We start from the raw sequence: 25,093 nt of genomic DNA, 5'->3' as shown, positions 1-25,093 counted from the left end.
ATTCATGTAGCAAATATGAGAGAGCCTCTATGAGAAAAACTTGTCCCAACAAGTCGGTGAGATGATCGAGATCTGTTTGGACACATAGGCCCCACATTCCTCATTATCTTACATTTGATGGGGATCTTTATTCCTATATTCCTCATATTTTTAGAGGAAGATGCTATGATGTTGCCTTTTTATTTGAGAGTTGAGGGTGCTAATTTTTTAATGTTGGCAAATTAAGTTTCAAAACAAGTTTGACTGTAAGTTTTAAGTTTAGGGTTAAATTAGTGCAAAAGTTGATTCAAGTTTCTTGAATTTATTCAAATGTAATCAAATCCCTTTATTTAGGATGATGTAATGTAATCAAATCCAATTATTTAGGGGTAATGTAATCTAATAAAATTCTTTTATTTAGGATAATGTAATCTAATCAATAATGACATGAATGTAAGAATTCGTGTTTTGCATGCAATGAATGATTCCTGAAGGGATTATTAGTTGATTTCTTTGATTTTTCTATAAAACAAACAACCACTCATGTCTTGATCGATGCATTTAGATGTTATTAATTAGTCATGAAATAAAAGATAGTGCATAGTACGCATACCCTTCTCAAATTATCAATCAATTGTTAATGGTTTTTTTTTTTAAACTACCAATTGTGTCAATGTTCTTCATAAACTACTAAAACATGCAATGCCAATGTCTCTCCAAAGGCCAACAAAGACAAAAATGACCTTAAATTTTTTTTTTTAATAAGACAAAATATCCTTAAAAACAAAAATAAAATTAAAACAAGAAAGAAAAATTAGCATTTTTTTTTAAATAATAATAATAATAATAATAAATAAGAAAACGAAAAAAAGGTTCAAATGACCCCCTTATTTTTCATTATTTTTTGTTTATTTTATTTTATTTTTAGATTTTTATTTACATCGTTGGTAGTTTGAGGAGATCGACATTAACAATTAAGTAAGTTGAAAAAGTATATGTACTTTTCTCTAAAAGGTATGCCCTAAACCGATAATCTAGATCAATGTACGTAGAAACTAATTAATTACGTACGTATAAGAAGAAAGTAAATATATGAAACTGCATGTATAGAACCTGCAAGTTGGGTGTAAGAATGAGTCAAGCACTTTCAAAATATATATCAACATGCCAATCTATTAGCAAAACAATGTAAAATACAAAGAAAATTCTATTGTAACACACACATATATATATATATATATATATATATATATATATATATATATATATATATATATACTCTCAGGCCTCACCTAACTTTGATTCTGGTTACAATATTAATTGAATGATTAAATTTATTATTTTTTTGGAAAAAATATAAAATGCTCCCTAAATTACTAGTCATTTTCAATTTAGTCTCTAATATTCAAAAAGTAATAAAGTAGTCTCCTAAACTATCAACTAGTTGCAATTTAGCCATTCTGTTAGTCATCATCGTCAAATAGGATGGAAAATACAATATGACGTCATTTTGGCAAGGTTAAGTAACTAAAATGCCCTTTTAAAAAAAAAAAAAAATCAATTTTAAGAAATCCCCTCAAACGAGGCCGTACTGCATTTTATATTTTTCCCTGCATTTTTTCAACTCTTATCTTTATCCGATTTCTTCTTTTTCTTTGCTATATTTTCTCTCCCATATCTTCATCATCCTCATCAGATTCCACTCAACACTCTCATGAACACCGCTGTACTCTAAGAACCCCATTTTTTTTCTGATAAAAAAATCCAAAATTTTTGTTTTTCTTTCTCCACAAACAAACATGTTTTCATCCACCCCATTTGTCCTCTGTTTTGCTCTGTTTCTGTCCTTACCGCTTCTCTTCGTCTTCGGCTCTCAAATGATCCCTCCGACGCCCTTCTCCGATGACCTCGCCGACCTCACCCTCTTCCGCAAGGCCATCCGCGCTTCATCTGCCACGTGCACGTGCTCCACGTTCTCCTGAAGTTTTAGTCCAAAGATTCTTTTTGATTTAAAAATTCTATTTTTTAAACGGGATCATAAACAAATTCTAAGTCGAGGTCTAACGACTCTCACTAGTTTCCTTTTTGAAGAACATGTTAAGAGCTGTACAACTCATAGTACATCATTTACAAATCAACCTAATAATTTATAATTTTCAAAATAATTAAGTTTGTTTAATTATTTTTACTAATTATAAACTGTCAAATCAGATAATAAGTAACTTTGCAATAGAAGTTGTAATGCCCTAACACCTCTTTTTTTTTTTAAAAAAAAAATTGGTTTAATTTGGTTTGTAGCCGATTTCCTCACATTTATATTGATCTCTAAAGTGCTGCCAAAAATGAAATATTCCTGTCTCTTGATTATTTTTTGATCCTACCTGCATATGCTTCTGTACACTTTCTGCTTAATTAATTTCTACGTTGACTGACTAGCTTCACCGGGGCCGGGGGGCGGTGTCTGCAGGTGTGGGCCATTAATTGTTTTTTCATGACTCATTCAAAACATCTAATCATTCTGCAATTGATATACACATAAGTGGTTGTGGAAAAACAGAAACATCACTGTCGACATTGCGTCCAAAACACGAATTTTCTTCATCATGTCACAAGTTTTATTTACATAAATTTTTTAAACCATGGGAATCTGGTAGGGAGTAATTAGCAACAGAAAAGAAGGGAGAAAAAATGGAAAAAAAAATAAAAAGGAGGAAGAAAGTTGCAAGAAATAAATTTCATCCACTCTCATTCAATTTCCTGTATTGCCACTTTTTCCACGTCATATGAGGCGACCTTCGTATTTGGGGCAATGATGCAAGACCGTACGTATTTGACCCTTTCAAGGAGGAGCTTTTCCTAAGATTTGCCCAACATATTGTTAGCCGGTTGAGGAGGATCCCTATGCGAGCCTAGATTACTACCCGTGAAATCGGCAAGAGTCCTCAGTTATTTTATATGTTCAAACTTTTGTTGATATCATCCATAAATTAACATGCATGAATGTCGTCTTTGGCATCTTTAGAGTTTGTACAGAACAACATTAACATAGAGTTATATATAATGAATTTTATTTATATACATAAGATGTCGATCTATTCAGTTTAGAGATATAGTATAATCAATGCTTTATTTATAGAAGTGAGTGGAAAAAAGGAATAAATAATAATAATAATAATAAATAGATACATGAAATCTTTCGTTGCGGGAATAAAAAAAAAAAAAACAATAATGAAATATAAGTTTATTCTGCATCTTGATATTAAATATAGTTAAGTCAAGGCGTTATGGTAATCCAATGGATATTTATAACCATAATGTATAAGAAGTAAAAAAAACAACGGCTACTCCTTTTGCTGACAAATGCAGCTTGCTCCTTTTGTTGACAAGTGAAGAAATAATGAAGGAGTTAATGGAGCTGCTTCTTCTGTTGACAAAAGGAATAATTAAAGAGTTAATGCAAGGCTAAGTGCGGATACAACTTTTAGATGCAGAGACTTCATTGTTTGAGAAGTCTTCGTACGGTGTATTTGGAGATAGTTTGACAAAGAGACAAAGCATTTCCTTTTTGACTATTATGAGCCAATTTTTCAACAGGCAATGAATGCATTTTTCTGATGCAATTATTCAGATTTTATCATCTTCATATATAATTAAGTGAGATATAATAAATGAAAAAAATAAAATAAATTAACGAACGTCTAAATATTATAAACTCTAAAATAAACAAGATTTAAACAATTCTAATTCTTAAATAATAGTCAAAATTTGAAGAATTTCATTTCACGAAAATAAGCAAACAAACAAATGAGCAGGGGCGGAGGTAGGGGCGGAGGGAGGTGGGGGGGGCGGCGGGGGGGGGGGGGGGGGGGTGTCGAGAGGGGTCAAGTGCCCCCTCACCTCCCAAAAGTCCCCCTTACCCATGGAAGAATGTTTGAGGAAGTTCTAGTTGCCCACCCTCAAAATACTCATTAGGAGGCAAATTTTTTTCAAGAGGACTAGGCTTCAAGAGTCACGCTTATGTTTTGTTACTGTTTCAGGCAGTTTCTTGATTAGGTCAAACCAGAACACCAGCTTGAAGAAGATAGAGGTTGAAGTCGACCATTTACGTATTTTATTTTTTTTACAAAAAACGCACCGTTTGAGCTTTTGGCAAAACAATTGTTTTACTAATTCAAAACGTACGAATGGGACACGTCTAACTGTCTGAGAGACTGAGACTTTTAATAGACTTTTTTTTTTTTTTTTTTTAATTGAAAGCTGAGCCTTGATTTATGGATGGGAGTATGGGAATATGGGAATATGGGATGGGAGTTTTAGTTTGACACGTCAACAGGTTTAGTTTGACCTTTGTGTTTTTTTTTTTTTTAAGAAGTCTTTGCAGACTTTGTCTTATATTTATTATATTTATAATGATAATATAATACGATAGTAAAGCAAATATTCCATCATTATATATATCTACAATTCATCTTCCATTTTTGTTATTGAAAAGTCTAGAGCTCCAACCTTTATCTCCATATATAATTCAGTTTCCATTGCGTACAAAACGTGTAGAGTTTGACTCGGAATGCTCAATGTCCTGGGACTTTGGAATATTGAGCATATAGAAGCTGCAGAAGTTTTCAACTCGGCGAACGCGAAAGCCAATTACTCCTTTTCTCAATAAAAAGAAACCGAAATGATCATCAGGAACAACGAAAATATGTGTTTTTCAAGATTACTGTTCTTCTTTTGCTTCATTCTCGTACAAGCTGTTACTCCAACGGTTGCCCAGCATTCCTGCAGCGGTGGTAACTACACCAGCAACAGTACCTATGGGGCAAACCTCAACAGCGTCATGGCCTCCATGTCTTCCAACACTGAAATTGATTACGGATTTTACAAATTCTCCGCCGGAGAAGACCCCGACAAAGTAAACGCGATTGCACTTTGTAAAGGAGACATCTCTACGGACGAATGCCGTAGTTGTGTAAATTCGACGAGTTACGATCTCTTACACACGTGGTGTCCGAACCAGAAGGAGGCAGTCATATGGCCCGATAAATGTATGATACGATACTCGAACAGATATATATTTGGCGTTATGGAATCTTCCCCTGGATTTCAAGTTTACGCCCTCCAAAACGCCTCAAACGTAGAAGGGTTCAACCAGGCACTAAGAAGCTTGTTAGCTGGACTAAGAAACAACGCTTCATCAGGAAATTCTACTCGCAAGTTTGCCGCGGGGAGCGCGGCCGCCCCTGCCTTCGAAACAATAAATGCACTTGTGCAGTGTACGCCGGATTTGGACCAGCTGGGATGCAGCGACTGTCTGTCGGCGACTGCGGGGCTTATTCGTGTTGGATCGGTGGGAGGGAGATATGGGACACCCAGCTGTGGTATATGGTATCAGCGGGAAGTACTGCCACCTGCAGCATCTCCTCCACCGCCGGCCGTACTGCCACCTGCAGCATCTCCTCCACCGCCTCCGCCTACAGAAGGTACCGTATTTGATACAGATGCTTCATGCCTTAGAAGTTGAGTATCTCATTTGTTTGTATCTTTATTTTCGTGTTTATAGATTTCTTTAATTTTCTCCCTAAGTTAAGTTTATGATAAAATACTTGAAATTATTTACGGATTAAAATAGTTTAAATCTTGTTTATTTTAGTGTTTAATTATAATCTTTAGACTTGCATTATTATTTTTAATTTATTATATATATATGAGCCTCTAGCTTTTAACTACCCAAAGAAAAATAATGGTTTGACTTCTTCCTGTGGGCAAGGAAAAATTGCCCCCTCCCCTGTCTGCAGCTCACCGTTATTGCGAGTTGTGCCCACAGCTGACCACCTTTATGACCCATAAATAAACAAGTTAGAAAATACATGCATTAGCTGACCCACAAAGCAAGATTAATGTTAGAAGAAAGATTTTTGTCCTCTTTTTATTCTTTAAAATGATAAGACTTTTAAAATTATTATTAAATTTATGATTATTATTAATAGATTTTGATTTAATTGTAATTTTAACAGCAATATCACCTTTTGGGATATAAAACAAAACAAAAGTCCTACTTCTAGTATTACTCATTAAGTAATTAGGTTATTTCAACACATACATATTTAGAATTAAGCTGGCTATATATCTTTTGTGTTTCTTATGGACGAGGATCCCTTATTTTAGGTTGCTCTAATTTTTGTAAAATTTGAAGAGTTGAAGAGAGGGGCATGTGAAATTCACTCGCTTCCAAACAGTTTAGAATGTAGAATTTATCTGTCTAGGTCTAGTAGGTTTTGCAACCTCCCTTTTTTAAGCTACTTGAATTTCAGTGAAATTCGTGCAAATCCCTACCAAGTGTAATTGATGTGCCAAAAAATTGAGTATATGTAAAAAATATATATATATTTTTTCGAGTAATGCTACATACTACACCCTCATTTTATCCCTCTTAAAGCCTAAAAAATTATATGGGAAAAAGTTGTGACTCGCATCTAAGTTATTTTTGTTGTTAGGGTGTTTTTGTTTTGCCCATTTTTACCTTGACAAATTGTTAGATTCCAAAAGTAGTTCTAATTATGATTACATATATATATATATATATATAGAGAGAGAGAGAGAGAGAGAGAGAGAAATTCAATACTTTTTGTTTTTTTTAATGTAAGACTCAACACATATACATTCATAACATAAATAAATATTGTTTAGTTAACTAATTATATGTAAAGATGTGTGTTTTTCTTCTTCTTTTTTTTGTTAATATTAAATGGATACTAATTTCATTTTTTATATATTAATTTAATCTTCAATTTTAATAGATTTTTATTCATGATTTAACTCCCTATCTTAATATATATTTCATTCATTTGGACCCTTCTGAGAAAAATTTCTAGCTCCGATCCTTGGCTGAGGTCCGGATCAATATCTCCTCTTCTACCATTGAAAAATTTCAAGTTCGAAAATGCACTGATCATGTTATGCTATAAGCATAACAAATAACATTGTGAAAAGTCGTGATCACTCGCATCTAAGTTATTTTTGTTGATAAGCTGTTTTTAGTTTGCCCCACTTTAATTACCTGCACAAATTGTTCGATTTCATGGTGTTTGCAGGAAAGAAAAGTAGCAAATCTCCATCTGCAATTGTTATAGTCGTGCCCACTGTTGTTTCTGTTGTACTAATTATCTGCATCGGCATCTACATATTCTTCTTCTATTCAAGAGTGAGGAAGGCAGGGGAGAAAGTTGAAAGTAAGTCAGAAAATGGTTTATCTTTCATTGTTGTTAAGGATATCCTTTTTAATTATAACTACCAAAAACAAAAACAAAAACCATGTTCAGACAATTTGTTGTGTGTATCTGCTTCTTAAAGTACTAAGCAGTATTGCCGAAATGATTACTGCTTTTTCAAGAATAACCTTTCATGTAACCATTCTTTCTTGTGTAATTATTTATTCAAAACGCTTAAGCTTTTAAAAAAAATAATGAATTTAATAATTTAATTAATATTTTAATACCCTCTCATGCTTAAGACTAGAAAACACGGAGAGAAATAAATTGTACGTACATATGGACTATTTTAATTGAAATAAATTGTAGACTCGAAGTTCAAACTCAGAACTTTGATTTTGATATCATGTTAAATTAACACTTATTTCAAAAGTTTAAGTTGATAAAAAATAATAAATTTAATAATTTAATTATTATTTTAATAGTTCTATATAAAACATGACATAATTTAGAGATTGTTATAAAATAGAATCCTGCCATCAATTGTTAAATTAGTAATTCTAGATGTTAAGGTAGCTAATTAAAAGATGAATGGTCAATGTAAGTTTTGTTAAAGTATTAATTAAATAATTAAATTCAGCTCTTTCTAACAGTTTTAACTTTTTGAATAATTTATGATTTAATATTGTATCAGAACAAATTAATGTCATGAGGGTATGAGTTTGAATTCTAATTCCCATAATTTACTCCTATTTTAATTAAAATATTCAATGTGTTGTCTAGTATCACACATCCCCAGATTGTTAATTATATGCACATATATAATAGCATTTGCCTTTGTTTTCTTTAGGCAATACGTTAATCTAATTCATGTGTATTGACTTGTTTTAGGTGAAGCCGTGGATGAAATTAGTAGTGTTGAATCGTTGCAATTCGACTTTGACACAATTAAAGTTGCTACAGATAACTTTTCAAACGAAAATAAACTTGGACAAGGTGGATTTGGTGCTGTCTACAAGGTGATGTGGCATTATTGATTAGATAAGTGTATCATTTTTGTTAGTCACAATAGTTTAAATCAAACATTATAAACTTGAGGTTTACAAATGCTATATACATATCCATTGTTCAGGGTAGACTCCCAAATGGAAATGAAATAGCTGTGAAGAGATTGCTCAAACCTTCTGGACAAGGAAATCTAGAATTTAAGAATGAAGTTGTGTTAGTGGCTAGGCTTCAACATCGGAATTTGGTAAGGCTCATAGGATTTTGCTTGGAAGGAAGTGAAAGGATTCTAATCTATGAGTTTTTCCTTAATAGAAGCCTCGACAAATTCATATTTGGTATGGTGCACTTTTACTTAAATGTTAGAATGCATTCATGGTAATTTTCAAATTCAATTGTCTAGTCCACCACATATAGTGGTTTAACAAAATCATATTCTTGCATGAATATGTAGATCCAATCAAGCGTGCACTTTTGGATTGGGAGAGGCGCTATAAAATTATAGGAGGCGTTGCTCGAGGACTTCTTTACCTTCATGAAGATTCTCAACTTCGTATTATTCATCGCGATCTAAAACCTAGTAACATTTTATTAGATGCAGATATGAATCCTAAGATTTCAGATTTTGGCACAGCAAAATTGTTTGTGCTAGATCAAACTCAAGACAGTACAAATCAAATTATTGGGACCTAGTAAGTATATCCATGTAGGTTAGAGCTAAAAAATCATAAATAGCATGCAATATATGTGTTAGTAACACTAATGTCTACTTTATAGAAACAAGGTAGAAGCTGTTGAATCCATCTCCCATAAATAAGATGAAATTGAAGAAATTTTAAAATATAAATATGAGAAAAGCTATATTATCATTCAAATTTAACTAATTTTGTTGGTGTTTTATGTAGTGGATATATGCCACCAGAATATGTAATGCATGGATGCTTTTCAGTGAAATCCGATGTCTTTAGTTTTGGTGTTTTAGTTCTAGAAATTGTGAGTGGGGCAAAAATCAATTCTTTTCGAAAGGGAGAGAGTGAAGAAGGCCTTTTAAGCTATGTAAGTACAATTATCTTTGCGCAAATTTCTTTTCTGCCTCAAAAGTGGCATATGCTATTGACAAAATAAACTATATTCTCTTTGATATATCTGCCCACACAATTATCTTGCAGGCATGGAAAAATTGGAGGCAAGGGACATCTTTAAATCTTGTAGATCCCATATTGAGGGGCGGTTCAACAACTGAAATACTCAGATGCATCCACATTGGGTTACTTTGTGTTGAAGAAAATATAGCTGACAGGCCAACAATGGCTTCAGTGCTTCTTATGCTTAATAGCAACTCTGTCACTCTTTCAGTACCAAAAAAACCTGCATTTCTTATGGGTAGGAGCAGTATATTAGACATGTCGTCTCAAAGGGAGCAGAATATTACGGCAATACGGCCAAATCAATCTGGAAGCAGCTCTGTCGAAGCCTCGGTAAATGAGGCTTCAATTACTGAGCTATATCCTCGCTAAAATATACCAAGATTTCTCTATGTAAGAAGATGCACTATGTTGTTATTAATTATATATTGTTTCATTTCTTCATTAAATTTCAATTCCATGACAATGTGAATTTAATTTTTTTTTGTTTTTTTTTTTTTTATAGAAAATATGTTAAGACATGATTAAATCAAATGCTCTCTAGTTACATGTTCTAGGGGAGGAGTGGTTCATACGTGTTACAATTCTAAGTGTTTTACATGGCATAAGTGCAATTTTAACTATATGTATATATGCTCGTTGGCACTCTTTGCTTGTAAGCTGATTTTTAAGGATGAGTTATACCTAAAGTTTGTATCATTTGGTATTGAAATTGCCACCACATTGAGTATGTGATTAGATGTAGCTCATCAAGTATGAGATCGAATGGATTGCGAGGAGGTAACCTATAGGCTATATTAAGATGTCTTGGTAGTATCTATGAGCAATGTGTTAAGTCATTGGAAGAGTATTGATAGAGTGGATTGTTGTGGATGTCGGCTGAGGAGCATGGTGGTATGTTATATGATGAACGCCGGTAAACACCGATTTTTTAGTGGCATGTATTCCACATCTAAATCCTATATAATTTGCTCAAACAATTCGGGCAGCAAATATGAGAGAGCCTCTATGAGAAAAACTTGTCCCAACAAGTGGGTGAGATGATTGAGATCTGTTTGGACACATAGGCCCCACATTCCTCATTATCTTACATTTGATGGGGATCTTTATTCCTATTTTCCTCATATTTTTAGAGGAAAATGTTATGTTGTTGCCTTTTTATTTGAGAGTTGAGGGTGCTAATTTTCTAATGTTGGCAAATTAAGTTTCAAAACAAGTTTGATTGTAAGATTTAAGTTTAGGGTTACATTAGTGCAAAAGTTGATTCAAGGTTCTTGAATCTATTCAAATCTAATCAAATCCCTTTATTTAGGATGATGTAATGTAATCAAATCCAATTATTTAGGGTAATGTAATCTAATAAAATTCTTTTATTTAGGATAATTTAATCTAATCAATAATGACATGAATGTAGAAATTCGTGTTTGGCATGCAATGAATGATTCCCGAAGGGATTATCAGTTGATTTCTTTGATTTTTCTGTAAAACAAACAACCACTCATGTCTTGATCGTTGCATTTAGATGTTATTAATTAGTCATGAAATAAAAGGTAGGAAATAATACACATACCCTTCTCAAACTATCACTCAATTGTTAATGGTTTTTTGAAACTACCAATTGTGTCAATGCCCCTCATAAATTACCAAAACAATACAAATGTCTCCCCAAAGGCCAACAAAGACAAAAATGACTTTAAATTTTTTTAATAAGACAAAATATCCTTAAAAACAAAAATAAAATAAAAACAAGAAAGAAAAATGAGCTGTTTTTTTTTTTTTTTTTTTTTTTTTTTTAAATAATAATAATAATAAGAAAACGAAAAAAAAGGTTCAAATGGCCCCCTTATTTTTCATTATTTTTTGTTTATTTTTAGATTTTTATTTACACCATTGATAGTTTGAGGGGACATTAACAATTAAGTAAGTTGAAAAAGTATATGTACTTTTCTCTAAAAGGTATGCCCTAACCCGATAATCTAGATCAATGTACGTAGAAACTAATTAATTACGTACGTATAAGAAGAAAGTAAATATATGAAACTGCATGTATAGAACCTGCAAGTTGGGTGTAAGAATGAGTCAAGCACTTTCAAAATATATATCAACATCACAAGATGCCAATCTATTAGCAAAACAAAAAAATGTAAAATGCAAAGAAAATTCTATTGTCTCTCACACACACACACACACACATATATATATATATATATATATACTCTCAGGCCTTAGCTAACTTTGATTCAGGTTCCAATATTAATTGAATGATTAAATTTATTTTGAGAAAAATATAAAATGGTTCTCTAAATTACTAGTCATTTTCAATTTAGCCTTCTAATATTCAAAACGTAATAAATTAGCCTCTTAAACTACTAACTAGTTGCAATTTAGCCACTCCGTTAATCATCACCGTCAAATAGGATGAAAAATGCAATATGACATCGTTCTGGCAATGTTAAGTGACTAAAATGCCCTTTTAAAAATAAATAAATAAATTTTAAGAAATCCCTTCAAACGACACCGTACTGCATTTTATATTTTTCCCTGCATTTTTTCAACTCTTATCTTTATCCTATTTCTTCTTTTTCTTTCCAATATTTTCTCTCCCATATCTTCATCATCCTCATCAGATTCCACTCAACACTCTCATGAACACCGCTGTACTCTAAGAACCCCTTTTTTTTCTGATAAAAAAATCCAAAATTTTTGTTTTTCTTTCTCCACAAACAAACATGTTTTCATCCACCCCATTTGTCCTCTGTTTTGCTCTGTTTCTGTCCTTACCGCTTCTCTTCGTCTTCGGCTCTCAAATGATCCCTCCGACGCCCTTCTCCGATGACCTCGCCGACCTCACCCTCTTCCGCAAGGCCATCCGCGCTTCATCTGCCACGTGCACGTGCTCCACGTTCTCCTGAAGTTTTAGTCCAAAGATTCTTTTTGATTTAAAAATTCTATTTTTTAAACGGGATCATAAACAAATTCTAAGTCGAGGTCTAACGACTCTCACTAGTTTCCTTTTTGAAGAACATGTTAAGAGCTGTACAACTCATAGTACATCATTTACAAATCAACCTAATAATTTATAATTTTCAAAATAATTAAGTTTGTTTAATTATTTTTACTAATTATAAACTGTCAAATCAGATAATAAGTAACTTTGCAATAGAAGTTGTAATGCCCTAACACCTCTTTTTTTTTAAAAAAAAAAAATTGGTTTAATTTGGTTTGTAGCCGATTTCCTCACATTTATATTGATCTCTAAAGTGCTGCCAAAAATGAAATATTCCTGTCTCTTGATTATTTTTTGATCCTACCTGCATATGCTTCTGTACACTTTCTGCTTAATTAATTTCTACGTTGACTGACTAGCTTCACCGGGGCCGGGGGGCGGTGTCTGCAGGTGTGGGCCATTAATTGTTTTTTCATGACTCATTCAAAACATCTAATCATTCTGCAATTGATATACACATAAGTGGTTGTGGAAAAACAGAAACATCACTGTCGACATTGCGTCCAAAACACGAATTTTCTTCATCATGTCACAAGTTTTATTTACATAAATTTTTTAAACCATGGGAATCTGGTAGGGAGTAATTAGCAACAGAAAAGAAGGGAGAAAAAATGGAAAAAAAAATAAAAAGGAGGAAGAAAGTTGCAAGAAATAAATTTCATCCACTCTCATTCAATTTCCTGTATTGCCACTTTTTCCACGTCATATGAGGCGACCTTCGTATTTGGGGCAATGATGCAAGACCGTACGTATTTGACCCTTTCAAGGAGGAGCTTTTCCTAAGATTTGCCCAACATATTGTTAGCCGGTTGAGGAGGATCCCTATGCGAGCCTAGATTACTACCCGTGAAATCGGCAAGAGTCCTCAGTTATTTTATATGTTCAAACTTTTGTTGATATCATCCATAAATTAACATGCATGAATGTCGTCTTTGGCATCTTTAGAGTTTGTACAGAACAACATTAACATAGAGTTATATATAATGAATTTTATTTATATACATAAGATGTCGATCTATTCAGTTTAGAGATATAGTATAATCAATGCTTTATTTATAGAAGTGAGTGGAAAAAAGGAATAAATAATAATAATAATAATAAATAGATACATGAAATCTTTCGTTGCGGGAATAAAAAAAAAAAGCAATAATGAAATATAAGTTTATTCTGCATCTTGACATTAAATATAGTTAAGTCAAGGCGTTATGGTAATCCAATGGATATTTATAACCATAATGTACAAGAAGTAAAAAAAACAACGGCTACTCCTTTTGTTGACAAGTGAAGAAATAATGAAGGAGTTAATGAAGCTGCTTCTTCTGTTGACAAAATGAATAATTAAAGAGTTAATGCAAGGCTAAGTGTGGATACAACTTTTAGATGCAAAGACTTCATTGTTTGAGAAGTCTTCGTACGGTGTATTTGGAGATAGTTTGACAAAGAGACAAAGCCTTTCCTTTTTCGACTATTATGAGCCAATTTTTCAACGGGCAATAATGCATTTTCTAATGCAATTATTCAGATATTATCATCTTCATATATAATTAAGTGAGATATAATAAATGAAAAAAAAAAATTAACGAACGTCTAAATATTATAAACTCTAAAATAAACAAGATTTAAACAATTCTAATTCTTAAATAATAGTCCAAATTTGAAGAATTTCATTTCACGAAAATAAGCAAATAAACAAATGAGCAGGGGGGGGGGGGTGTCGAGAGGGGTCAAGTGCCCCCCTCACCTCCCAAAAGTCCCCCTTACCCATGGAAGAATGTTTGAGGAAGTCCTAGTTGCCCACCCTCAAAATACTCATTAGGAGGCAAATTTTTTTCAAGAGGACTAGGCTTCAAGAGTCACGCCTATGCTTTGTTACTGTTTCAGGCAGTTTCTTGATTAGGTCAAACCAGAACACCAGCTTGAAGAAGATAGAGGTTGAAGTCGACCATTTACGTATTTTATTATTTTTTACAAAAAACGCACCGTTTGAGCTTTTGGCAAAACAATCGTTTTACTAATTCAAAACGTACGAATGGGACACGTCTGACTGTCTGAGAGACTGAGACTTTTAAGAGTGCTGCTGCTATACGGTCAAGGCAGAAAACTCATGTTTTCTGCCTTCCACTCAAATGCTGCCACCTCATTATGTTTCAACATATAAAATAAACTTGGTTTTACATGATAATAACCCACTTTGCTGCCAAAAAAAAAGAAAAAGACCCAAACACCAAGCTTCACAGAGAAGCTTGGTTTCACGTTGGTTTCACGCTGCCCCCTCCCCGCGAAGCCCACGCTGCCACCTCCCGCGAAGCCCACGCCGCTCAGCTTTGCACCAACCAGCCACCGAGCTCCGCCCACGCCTAGCTCCACCAAGCCCACTCCGCCAGACTACTCCGACGATTCACCACCACTGCTCTGGCCCCGAGGGAATTTGAAAAAATCAGTCCTTCGCCCGTGAGTTCTGAGAAATTTTGTGATTACTACTACATGTGTTTTGAGTTGGGGTTGTAACTTTAGTTTGAAAAATGTTTTGTGTAGTATTAGTGTCCCTTTTTTTTGTGCCCTTAGTGCCAATTTTTTGTGTGTAGTATTCCCCTGTTTCAAAAATGATTTTGTATTATTGTCATCTAAAGTATGGAAGTGTAAAATGGTTTTTATGTAACTTTAAGGATATCAATTAGGATGCTGTTAAAGGTTCCCTTTTCACTGATTGTTGGAGTTTTACAATAAATATATGTTATGTTTGTGTTTGTGGTTGTGGTTGTGATTGTGTTTTTGTTTTTGTTTATGTTAAAGTAGGTTGTTATCCTCTTGCAGGGTCACTAGAATGAGTGCTAATAGTAAAGAATTTGAGATAATCTCATGTGGTGATGAGATTATTGAAGATGAACAAGTTGTGGTAGAAGACCAAAGTAATTTGAAGCAACCTTTGTGTAATGGTCCTGTGGAACCATGTCTTGGTATGGAATTTGATGAATTAGAAGATGCCCATGCATGTTATAATGCTTATGCAAGGCGAGTAAGTTTTAGCATTCGCAAAAATCATACTCGACTATCGAAGGATAAGTCATTAATTGCGTTGGAATATGTTTGTTCAAGGGAAGGGTTTCGTCATAAAAATTGTCAAAATAAAATTTATACAAAGTCGGAGCCCGCAGAAACAAGGGTAGGATGTAAAGCACTTATGGGTTTGAAGAAAGTGGAGTCAAAATGGATTGTATGTAAGCTTGTAATTAAACATAACCATGACCTCCTTTCTCCTAGAAGTACAAGTTTGCTTCGTGGACATAGAGTGGTAACAAGTGCCCAAAAGTGTCTTATAGATAAACTCAATGAGTCCGGTGTAGCTCCAAGGAAAAAAATGTCGGTGTTGAGTAAAGAATCTGGTGGTGATCATAATGTTGGTTGTATTGCTAAAGATGTTCAAAATTACTTGAGCAATAAAAGAAGACTTATTTTTGGAGAGGGAGATGCACAAAAATTGTATAATTATTTTATCGAGAAACAAGTCAAAAACCCGGGTTTTGTTTATGCAATCCAAGTGGATGAAAATGGATGCATGGGCAATTGCTTTTGGGCAGATGCTAGATCACGAGCTGCATATCAATATTTTGGAGATGTTGTTACTTTTGATGCTACTTATTTGACAAATTGTTATAAGATGCCTTTTGTTCCTTTCACTGGAGTTAACCATCATCACCAATCTATGATGTTTGGATGTGCTTTGCTCATAAATGAAACCGCTGAATCTTACACTTGGCTATTGAAAACATGGCTTGAGGCAATACTTGGACGTGCTCCTTCTACAATCATTACAGATGATGACAAAGCTATGGGTAAGGCAATTGTAGAGGTATTGCCGAATACCACTCATAGATTGTGTTTGTGGCATATTTTACAGAAAGTTCCTGAACATTTGGCTCATATATATAATAAGTATCCATCTTTCCAAGGAGATTTTCAGCATTGTATTCATAGTACAATTACAATTGAAGAGTTTGAGATGGAATGGAGTGAACTTATATGTAAGTATGGCTTGGGAGAGAATGATTGGTTGCAAAATATTTATAGTCGACGTGAAAAGTGGATTCCGGCTTACTTGCGAACCACATTTTGTGCCGGCATGTCTACTACTCAAAGAAGTGAAAGTATGAATAAATTTTTTAAAGATTATGTACGTTCAAGCACAATGGTGAGTGGGTTTGTCTATCAATATGAAAAAGCCCTGGATGCACGTTACTTTAAAGAGAAAGAAAGAGATGTCAAGACAAAATCTTCTAGACCGATTTTGAAAACATGTTACAAGATGGAAGTAGAGGCGGCAAAGGTTTACACAAGAGAGTCTTTTTTGATGTTTCAAAAAGAGTTATTTAATAGTCAAAATTACTACTCATCTAAACATCGGGAAGAAGGAGGGATGAAGATATATAGGGTGGCCTTACATGGGAGACAAAGTCCATTTTATGAAGTTGCATTTGAAGTTCTTGAGCAGAAAGCTATTTGTACATGTCATAAGTTTGAATTTGTTGGAATTCTGTGTAGGCACATTCTTCAAATTTTTTTGAAGAAATTTTTGGTGGACACTATTTCCCAACATTATGTTTTAGAAAGATGGACGATCAATGCTAAGAGTCGCATTATACATGGCATTTCTATTGAAGATAATCAAGTAGGAAAACCAGATTATTCCACATTGATGAGAAATACCTTAATGATGCAATGTTATGAAGTTGTAGAAGCGGGGTGCAAATCAAAAAGAAAATCTGAACATCTTCGCATTGGTTTACAAAAGCTTCATCAAGAGCTTCTCACAATGGATGGTGATTGTGATAAAGATAAAAAGGATGATGATGTAGGTAGCGTCGAGGGTAATGTGTTGAGCAGTCAAGTACTATCAAACCTTACATTCACTTTGCAAGATCCTGTACATGTTCGTTGTAGAGGAAAACCAAAATCTTTGCGACAAAAAAATCCAAAAGAAAACAAGAAAAGAACATGTACCATTTGCAAGCAAACAGGGCATGTGAGAACCAATTGTCCTTCCCATAAGCAAGCAAGGTATTCTATTTGTATTTTGAGATTTACAATAATTTACATTAAAATGCATTTTGATTTAGTTCACATTAAATTTTTATTTTCTTTAGGAATATTGTGAGGGCAGCTACCTTATCAAAAAGAAAAAGAGAGGACAATATGAGGGCAGCTAACTTAAGGGTGATGGATCATCAAAGTTTAGTAGAGGTAAATTTTATTATATCATATCCTCTATCAAAGTAATTTTGGTTCATTATATAATTCTCATTTTTTGTGAATCATTTATAGGACATTTTGCCAACTATGGAGTATCCCTATGCAACTGAGTTTGCCATGTCTCAAGATCTTGTGGATTCATCTACTATTGACATTGGTGCAGACAACATCACCTCCTTGAAGTTGTAGTGGTAGTGGTAGTGGTCTATAATGTGATTTTTTTTGTAGCTAAATGGTTGTATTGGCAGTTACATTCTCTGTAGTGTGATTTTTTTGGTAGCTGAATGGTTGTACTGGCAGTTACATTTTTGGCAATATGATGTGTATGGTGAAATTGTGGCTAAGTGTGTAGGAGGGCTAATCAGGCTGCATATTTTAGCTAGGGAGGCCTTGAACTTTTGCTTTCCCAAATTTTGGAATGGGGATGCTACTTGAGCATCTGTCATGTTGTAACTAAAGAACTTCCTGCTCTTTTCTGATTTGATTCAATGAAAATCGTTTCTTTTCTTCAAATATATGTATATATATATATATGATGTGTATGGTTGTATTGTGTCAGTTACATTTTTGGCTGACGTTTTTGGCAATTTTACAATTGCAATTCCTTTCAAACTACATACAAATTCATCCACAAAACAATCCACTGCAAAGCCAACATCAATCCACTGAACAAATCAACCCACTGCAAAGCCAACATCAATCCACTGCAACTATACAAATTCATCACATTTTTGCACCACAAATTGATGTAAAAACAACAAAATAACCCAAACTAAAAATATGAGAAAACTGTGGATTTGCTACCTATAATCACTCAACAAATCAATCCACAACATCAATCCACTCAACTACACAAATTCCATCACATGCACTACAAGTTGATGTAAAAGCAACTAAATAACCAGGAAAAAAAAAAAATCTGAGAAGCGATTTCAGGCAAGCGATTTCAGCCAAGAGCCTTCCAACAGGGGATCAAACAAGCGATATCAGGCTGGTGGGCTGGGCAGCCTGCTGGTGCTAGGCGGTGGGCAGCCAGATCGACGGGGGATCGGCCTGCTGGGGGCGTTGGATTTTCGAAGTTGATTTCAGGTGATTTTGAAGCCGATTTCAAGCGATTTCAGGCTATTTCGACTTCCAACAGTGGGCTGCTGGGCGGTGGGCAGCCGGCTGGGCGGTGGGCAGACGGCTGGGCAATGGGCAGCCGGCTGGGCGGTGGGCAGCGGGCTGGACATGGGATCGGCCTGGGCGTGGGTGCAGGGGAACGGCTTGCTGGTCTGGGGACCGGCCTACTGGGTGGGGGCGGTGGTCAGACTATTGGGCGGGAGCGGTGGGAACGGCCTGCTGGGGCGGGGGCGGTGGGAACGGCCTGCTGGGCGGGGCGGTGGGCAGCCGGTGGGCACCTTGGTGGGCAACAAGCAGGGGCTACGTTTTTCGATTTCACTTTGCAACGATGGATTGATTTTAAGAGGGGTGGTATATTGTAGTGTGGGTAATTATATTTTATAACTTAAAAGAAACTGATGTGTCATCACCTGGTTGGTTGGCGTAAATTAGGCCATTTATGCCATGACCGAACGGAAGATATCCCCGACTTTTAATACTCTTTTTTTTTTTTTTTTTTTTAATTGAAAGCTGAGCCTTGATTTATGGATGGGAGTATGGGAATATGGGATGGGAGTTTTAGTTTGACACGTCAACAGTTTTAGTTTGACACGTCTTTGCAGACTTTGTCTTATATTTATTATATTTATAATGATAAGATAATACAATAGTAAAGCAAATATTCCATCATTATATATATCTACAATTCATCTTCCATTTTGGTTATTGAAAAGTCTTGAGCTCCAACCTTTATCTCCATATATAATTCAGTTTCCATTGCGTACAAAACGTGTAGAGTTTGACTCGGAATGCTCAATGTCCTGGGACTTTGGAATATTGAGCATATAGAAGCTGCAGAAGTTTTCAACTCGGCGAACGCGAAAGCCAATTACTCCTTTTCTCAATAAAAAGAAACCGAAATGATCATCAGGAACAACGAAAATATGTGTTTTTCAAGATTACTGTTCTTCTTTTGCTTCATTCTCGTACAAGCTGTTACTCCAACGGTTGCCCAGCATCTCTGCAGCGGTGGTAACTACACCAGCAACAGTACCTATGGGGCAAACCTCAACAGCGTCATGGCCTAGCCATGTCTTCCAACACTGAAATTGATTACGGATTTTACAAATTCTCCGCCGGAGAAGACCCCGACAAAGTAAACGCGATTGCACTTTGTAAAGGAGACATCTCTACGGACGAATGCCGTAGTTGTGTAAATTCGACGAGTTACGATCTCTTACACACGTGGTGTCCGAACCAGAAGGAGGCAGTCATATGGCCCGATAAATGTATGATACGATACTCGAACAGATATATATTTGGCGTTATGGAATCTTCCCCTGGATTTCAAGTTTACGCCCTCCAAAACGCCTCAAACGTAGAAGGGTTCAACCAGGCACTAAGAATCTTGTTAGCTGGACTAAGAAACAACGCTTCATCAGGAAATTCTACTCACAAGTTTGCCGCGGGGAGCGCGGCCGCCCCTGCCTTCGAAACAATAAATGCACTTGTGCAGTGTACGCCGGATTTGGACCAGCTGGAATGCAGCCACTGTCTGTCGGCGACTGCGGGACTTATTCGTGTTGGATCGGTGGGAGGGAGATATGGGACACCCAGCTGTGGTATATGGTATCAGCGGGCCGTACTGCCACCTGCAGCATCTCCTCCACGGCCGGCCGTACTGCCACCTGCAGCATCTCCTCCACCGCCTCCGCCCACAGAAGGTACGTATATGATACAGATGAACAAGTGCATCTGCAGCGGTGGTAACTACACCAGCAACAGTATCTATGGGGCAAACCTCAACAGCGTCATGGCCTCCATGTCTTCCAACACTGAAATTGATTACGGATTTTACAATTTCTCCGCCGGAGAAGACCCCGACAAAGTAAACGCGATTGCACTTTGTAAAGGAGACATCTCTACGGACGAATGCCGTAGTTGTGTAAATTCGACGATTTTCGATCTCTTACACACGTGGTGTCCGAACCGGAAGGAGGCAGTCATATGGCCCGATAAATGTATGATACGATACTCGAACAGATATATATTTGGCGTTATGGAATCTTCCCATGGATTTCAAGGTTACGCCCTCCAAAACGCCTCAAACGTAGAAGGGTTCAACCAGGCACTAAGAAACTTGTTAGCTGGACTAAGAAACAACGCTTCATTAGGCAATTCTACTCGCAAGTTTGCCATGGGGAGCGCGGCAGCCCCTGCCTTCGAAACAATAAATGCACTTGTGCAGTGCACGCCGGATTTGGACCAGCTGGAATGCAGCGACTGTCTGTCGGCGACTGCGGAACTTATTCGTGTTGGATCGGTGGGAGGGAGATATGGGACACCCAGCTGTGGTTTATGGTATCAGCTGGACGTACTGCCACCTGCAGCATCTCCTCCACCGCCGGCCGTACTGCCACCTGCAGCATCTCCTCCACCGTCTCCGCCCACAGAAGGTACGTATATGATACAGATGCTTCATGCCTTAGAAGTTGAGTATCTCATTTGTATGTATCTTTATTTTCGTGTGACAGATTTCTTTAATTTTCTCCCTAAGTTAAGTTTATGATAAAATTCTTGAAATTATTTAAGGATTAAAATAGTTTAAATCTTGTTTATTTTAGTGTTTAATTATAATCTTTAGACTTGCATTATTATTTTTAATTTATTATATATATATATATATATATGAGCCTCTAGCTTTTAACTACCCAAAGAAAAATAATGGTTTGACTTCTTCCTGTGGGCAAGGAAAAATTGCCCCCTCCCCTGTCTGCAGCTCACCGTTATTGCGAGTTGTGCCCACAGCTGACCACCTTTATGACCCATAAATAAACAAGTTAGAAAATACATGCATTAGCTGACCCATAAAGCAAGATTAATGTTAGAAGAAAGATTTTTGTCCTCTTTTTATTCTTTAAAATGATAAGACTTTTAAAATTATTATTAAATTTATGATTATTATTAATAGATTTTGATTTAATTGTAATTTTAACAGCAATATCACCTTTTGGGATATAAAACAAAACAAAAGTCCTACTTCTAGTATTACTCATTAAGTAATTCGGTTATTTCAATACATACATATTTAGAATTAAGCTGGCTATATATCTTTTGTGTTTCTTATGGACGAGGATCCCTTATTTTAGGTTGCTCTAATTTTTGTAAAATTTGAAGAGTTTAAGAGAGGGGTACGTGAAATTCACTCGCTTCCAAACAGTTTAGAATGCAGAATGTATCTGTCTAGGTCTAGTAGGTTTTGCAACCTCCCTTTTTTAAGCTACTTGAATTTCTGTGAAATTGGTGCAAATCCCTACGAAGTGTAATTGATGTGCCAAAAAATTGAGTATATGTAAAAAATATATATATATTTTTTCGAGTAATGCTACATACTACACCGTCATTTTATCCCTCTTAAACCCTAAAAAATTATATGGGAAAAAGTTGTGACTCGCATCTAAGTTATTTTTGTTGTTAGGGTGTTTTTGTTTTGCCCATTTTTACCTTGACAAATTGTTAGATTCCAAAAGTAGTTCTAATTATGATTACATTTCAATGCAAATTCCAAATTTGAAATGTATTAACAACAGTAGACTTGTGACGTTTGCAGGAAAGAAAAGTAAATCATCTTCATCTGCAATTGTTATAGTCGTGGCAACTGTTGTTTCTGTTGTAGTAATCATTTGCATCTGCATCTGTATCTGGATATGCTTCTATTTAAGAGTGAAGAAGGCAGGGGAGAAAGTTGAAAGTAAGCCAGAAATTGTTTCAGGCCAATCTGCAAATGAAATTAGTAGTATTGAATTATTGCAATTCGACTTTGGCACAATTAAAGTTGCTACAGAGAACTTTTCAAATGCAAATAAACTTGGACAAGGTGGATTTGGTGTTGTTTACAAGGTGATGTGCAATATTGAGTAGAAAAGTATATAATTTTTTTTTATTAGTCATAACATGTTAAATTCATAATTATAATTTCTTAAGGTTTACAACTGCTATATTTCCATTTTTCAGGGTAAACTCCCAAATGGACAAGAAATAGCTGTAAAAAGGTTGCTCAAACATTCTGAACAAGGAAATTTAGAATTTAAGAATGAAGTTGTGTTAGTGGCTAGGCTTCAACATCGGAATTTGGTAAGGCTCATAGGATTCTCCTTGGAAGGAAATGAAAGGCTTCTAATCTATGAGTTTTTGCCTAATGCAAGCCTTGATAAATTCATATTTGGTATGGTTTCACTTCTACTTAAAAGTTTGAATCTATTCACAAAATGTCTAGTCCTCCACTTAAATTTGTTAACATAATCATATGCTTGCATGAATATGTAGATCCAATCAAGCGTTTACTTCTGGATTGGGAAAGATGCTATAAAATTATAAAAGGCGTTGCTCGAGGAATTCTTTACCTTCACGAGGATTCTCAACTTCGTATTATTCATCGCGATCTAAAACCTGGCAACATTTTATTAGATGCAAATATGAATCCTAAGATTTCAGATTTCGGCACTGCAAAATTGTTTGTACTAGATCAAAGTCAAGACAGTACAAAGAATATTATGGGGACCTAGTAAGTATATCCATATAGGTTAGAGCTAATAATCATACATAGCGTGCTATATGTATCAATAACACTAATATTTACTTTGTGTCATAGAAACAAAGTGGAAGTCCTTCAATCCATCTCCGATGAATAAGATGAAATTAAAGATATTTTAAAATATAAACATAAAAAAAGATATATGCATTATCATTCAATTTAAACTGATAATATTGTTGATGGTTATATGCCCCCAGAATATGTAATATATGGACGCTTTTCAATAAAATCAGATGTGTTTAGTTTTGGTGTTTTAGTTCTAGAGATATTGAGTGGGACAAAATTAAGTTCTTTTCGAAAGGGAGAGAGTGAAGAAGGCCTTCTTAGTTATGTAAGTACAATTATCTTTGTATAGATTTATTTTTCCCTTCAAAAGTGGCATATGGTATTGACAAATAAACCAATATTCTCCATCTTGCAGGCATGGAAACATTGGAGAAAAGGGACAGCTTTAAATCTCATAGATCCCACATTGAGGGCTGGTTCAACAATTGAAATATTAAGATGCATCAACATTGGATTACTATGTGTTCAGGAAAATGAAGTTGACAGACCAACAATGGCTTCAGTCGTTCTTATGCTTGACAGTAACTCTATCACACTTTCAGTACCAAAAAAACCAGCATTTCTTGTGGATAGAAGCACTATATCTGACGTGTCTTCTAAAAGGGAGCAAAATATTAGGGCGATTCGGTCAGATGCATCTAGAAGCAACTTTGTCGAAGCCTCAGTAAATGAAGCTTCAATTACTGAAGAACTATATCCGCGTTAAAATATTAGTTCTCCATTTAAGAAGATAAAAATAATGTTATTAATGATAATATTGAGTCTTTTCTTTCATTAAATTTTAATTCCATGACAATGATGATTCTTTTTTTTTTTTTTTTTAATAAAAATATGTTAAGACATGATTAAACCAAAAGCCCTCCAGGTACATGTTCTAGGGGAGGAGTCGTTCATATGTGTTATGATCTTAAGTATCACACAGATGGTTTAAGTACAATTTTAAGAATGTGGATATAAGCTTTTGGTCATTCTCCTCTTGCAAGTCAGTTTCAAAAGTAGGTTTTATCTAAAATTTGTATCAATTAATATCACAGCCACCACCATGCATGTCAAGTATGGGATTGGATTCTACTCATCAACTATGGGATCATCAACTATGGGATCATGCATGCAATAGATTGGTTCCTGATCTCATGGATATGAAAATAGCTAGCAATATATGGATTTGACCATTTAAATGAAAGCAACATAATCACTCTTTCATTTGTTCAAATCAGTTTTTCAACATCTAAGCAAGACTATCATAAATAGGTTTAAGCATAAACATAGAAACATAAAATGATGAACTTTGAAAGATGAAGAATAGGCTACTTACAATGGTGTGATTTTAAGCAAGAGGAAGACTTGATAAAGCTCTTCTCTTGCCAAATAGTATGATATATTATGGAGGAGTTGATTGTACGTAGTAAGTAGGTGTTTTGGGCTCTTACAAGCTTGGGTGTTTGAAACGGTTGAGAGAAAGCTTAGGGAGAGTTATGAGATAGTCATGAGAAGATGAGAGAAAAGGGGGAGAAATTAATATTAAAATGGCCGTATGACCTTAGGGGCTTTAAGGAGGATCGAGTTTGGAATTCAAGAAAGAAACTTTCCTCCTAGATCCAAAGGTTCTTACCAAGTCTCAAAGGTTAATTTCAAATGCCATGGGTTATTATCTTTTTTAGCTTCATAACCCGGTCCCAAAGGTTAATTAAAGCTATGTAATTTCATAAACTAGTGGGCAATAGCATGTAAATATTTCATA

General features: G+C 35.0%; 2 protein-coding genes and 1 non-coding gene across 5 annotated transcripts; all 3 read left to right on the top strand.

Annotated features, from left to right (window-relative positions):
* The first annotated feature begins 4,681 nt into the window (after positions 1-4,681).
* LOC132170007 (cysteine-rich receptor-like protein kinase 10) lies at positions 4,682-9,780 on the top strand. Of its 3 annotated transcripts, none has more exons than XM_088514564.1 (7): positions 4,682-5,459; positions 7,071-7,208; positions 8,085-8,206; positions 8,320-8,530; positions 8,647-8,884; positions 9,098-9,248; positions 9,362-9,780. In XM_088514564.1, exons 1-7 carry the CDS (start codon positions 4,682-4,684, stop codon positions 9,707-9,709), a joined length of 1,986 nt encoding a protein of 661 aa, XP_088370690.1. In that variant the 3' UTR covers positions 9,710-9,780. The 3 variants fall into 3 exon arrangements, with proteins under 3 accessions (XP_088370690.1, XP_088370633.1, XP_088370674.1); XM_088514507.1 differs by having other exon boundaries at positions 8,079-8,206; XM_088514548.1 differs by having other exon boundaries at positions 4,682-5,463; positions 7,057-7,208.
* Positions 9,781-15,282: 5,502 nt separating this feature from the next.
* LOC148589920 (protein FAR1-RELATED SEQUENCE 5-like) lies at positions 15,283-19,075 on the top strand. Its single transcript, XM_088515761.1, has 4 exons — positions 15,283-17,399; positions 17,486-17,582; positions 17,664-17,748; positions 18,528-19,075. Exons 1-4 carry the CDS (start codon positions 15,304-15,306, stop codon positions 19,073-19,075), a joined length of 2,826 nt encoding a protein of 941 aa, XP_088371887.1. The 5' UTR covers positions 15,283-15,303.
* A 561-nt stretch (positions 19,076-19,636) lies between these two features.
* On the top strand, positions 19,637-24,058 carry LOC132170004 (cysteine-rich receptor-like protein kinase 26). The gene is made up of 7 exons (XR_015911358.1): positions 19,637-20,416; positions 21,083-21,148; positions 22,303-22,592; positions 22,707-22,917; positions 23,019-23,255; positions 23,466-23,617; positions 23,708-24,058. It is a non-coding gene; the product is annotated as a cysteine-rich receptor-like protein kinase 26 (transcript).
* The last annotated feature ends 1,035 nt before the right edge of the window (positions 24,059-25,093 follow it).

The sequence above is a fragment of the Corylus avellana genome, chromosome 1 (genome assembly GCF_965113065.1).
Source record: "Corylus avellana chromosome 1, dhCorAvel1.hap1.2, whole genome shotgun sequence".
NCBI lineage: Eukaryota > Viridiplantae > Streptophyta > Magnoliopsida > Fagales > Betulaceae > Corylus > Corylus avellana.
The sequence above is the reverse complement of the archived record's forward strand: the minus strand, read 5'-3'. Positions and strand labels throughout refer to the sequence as shown.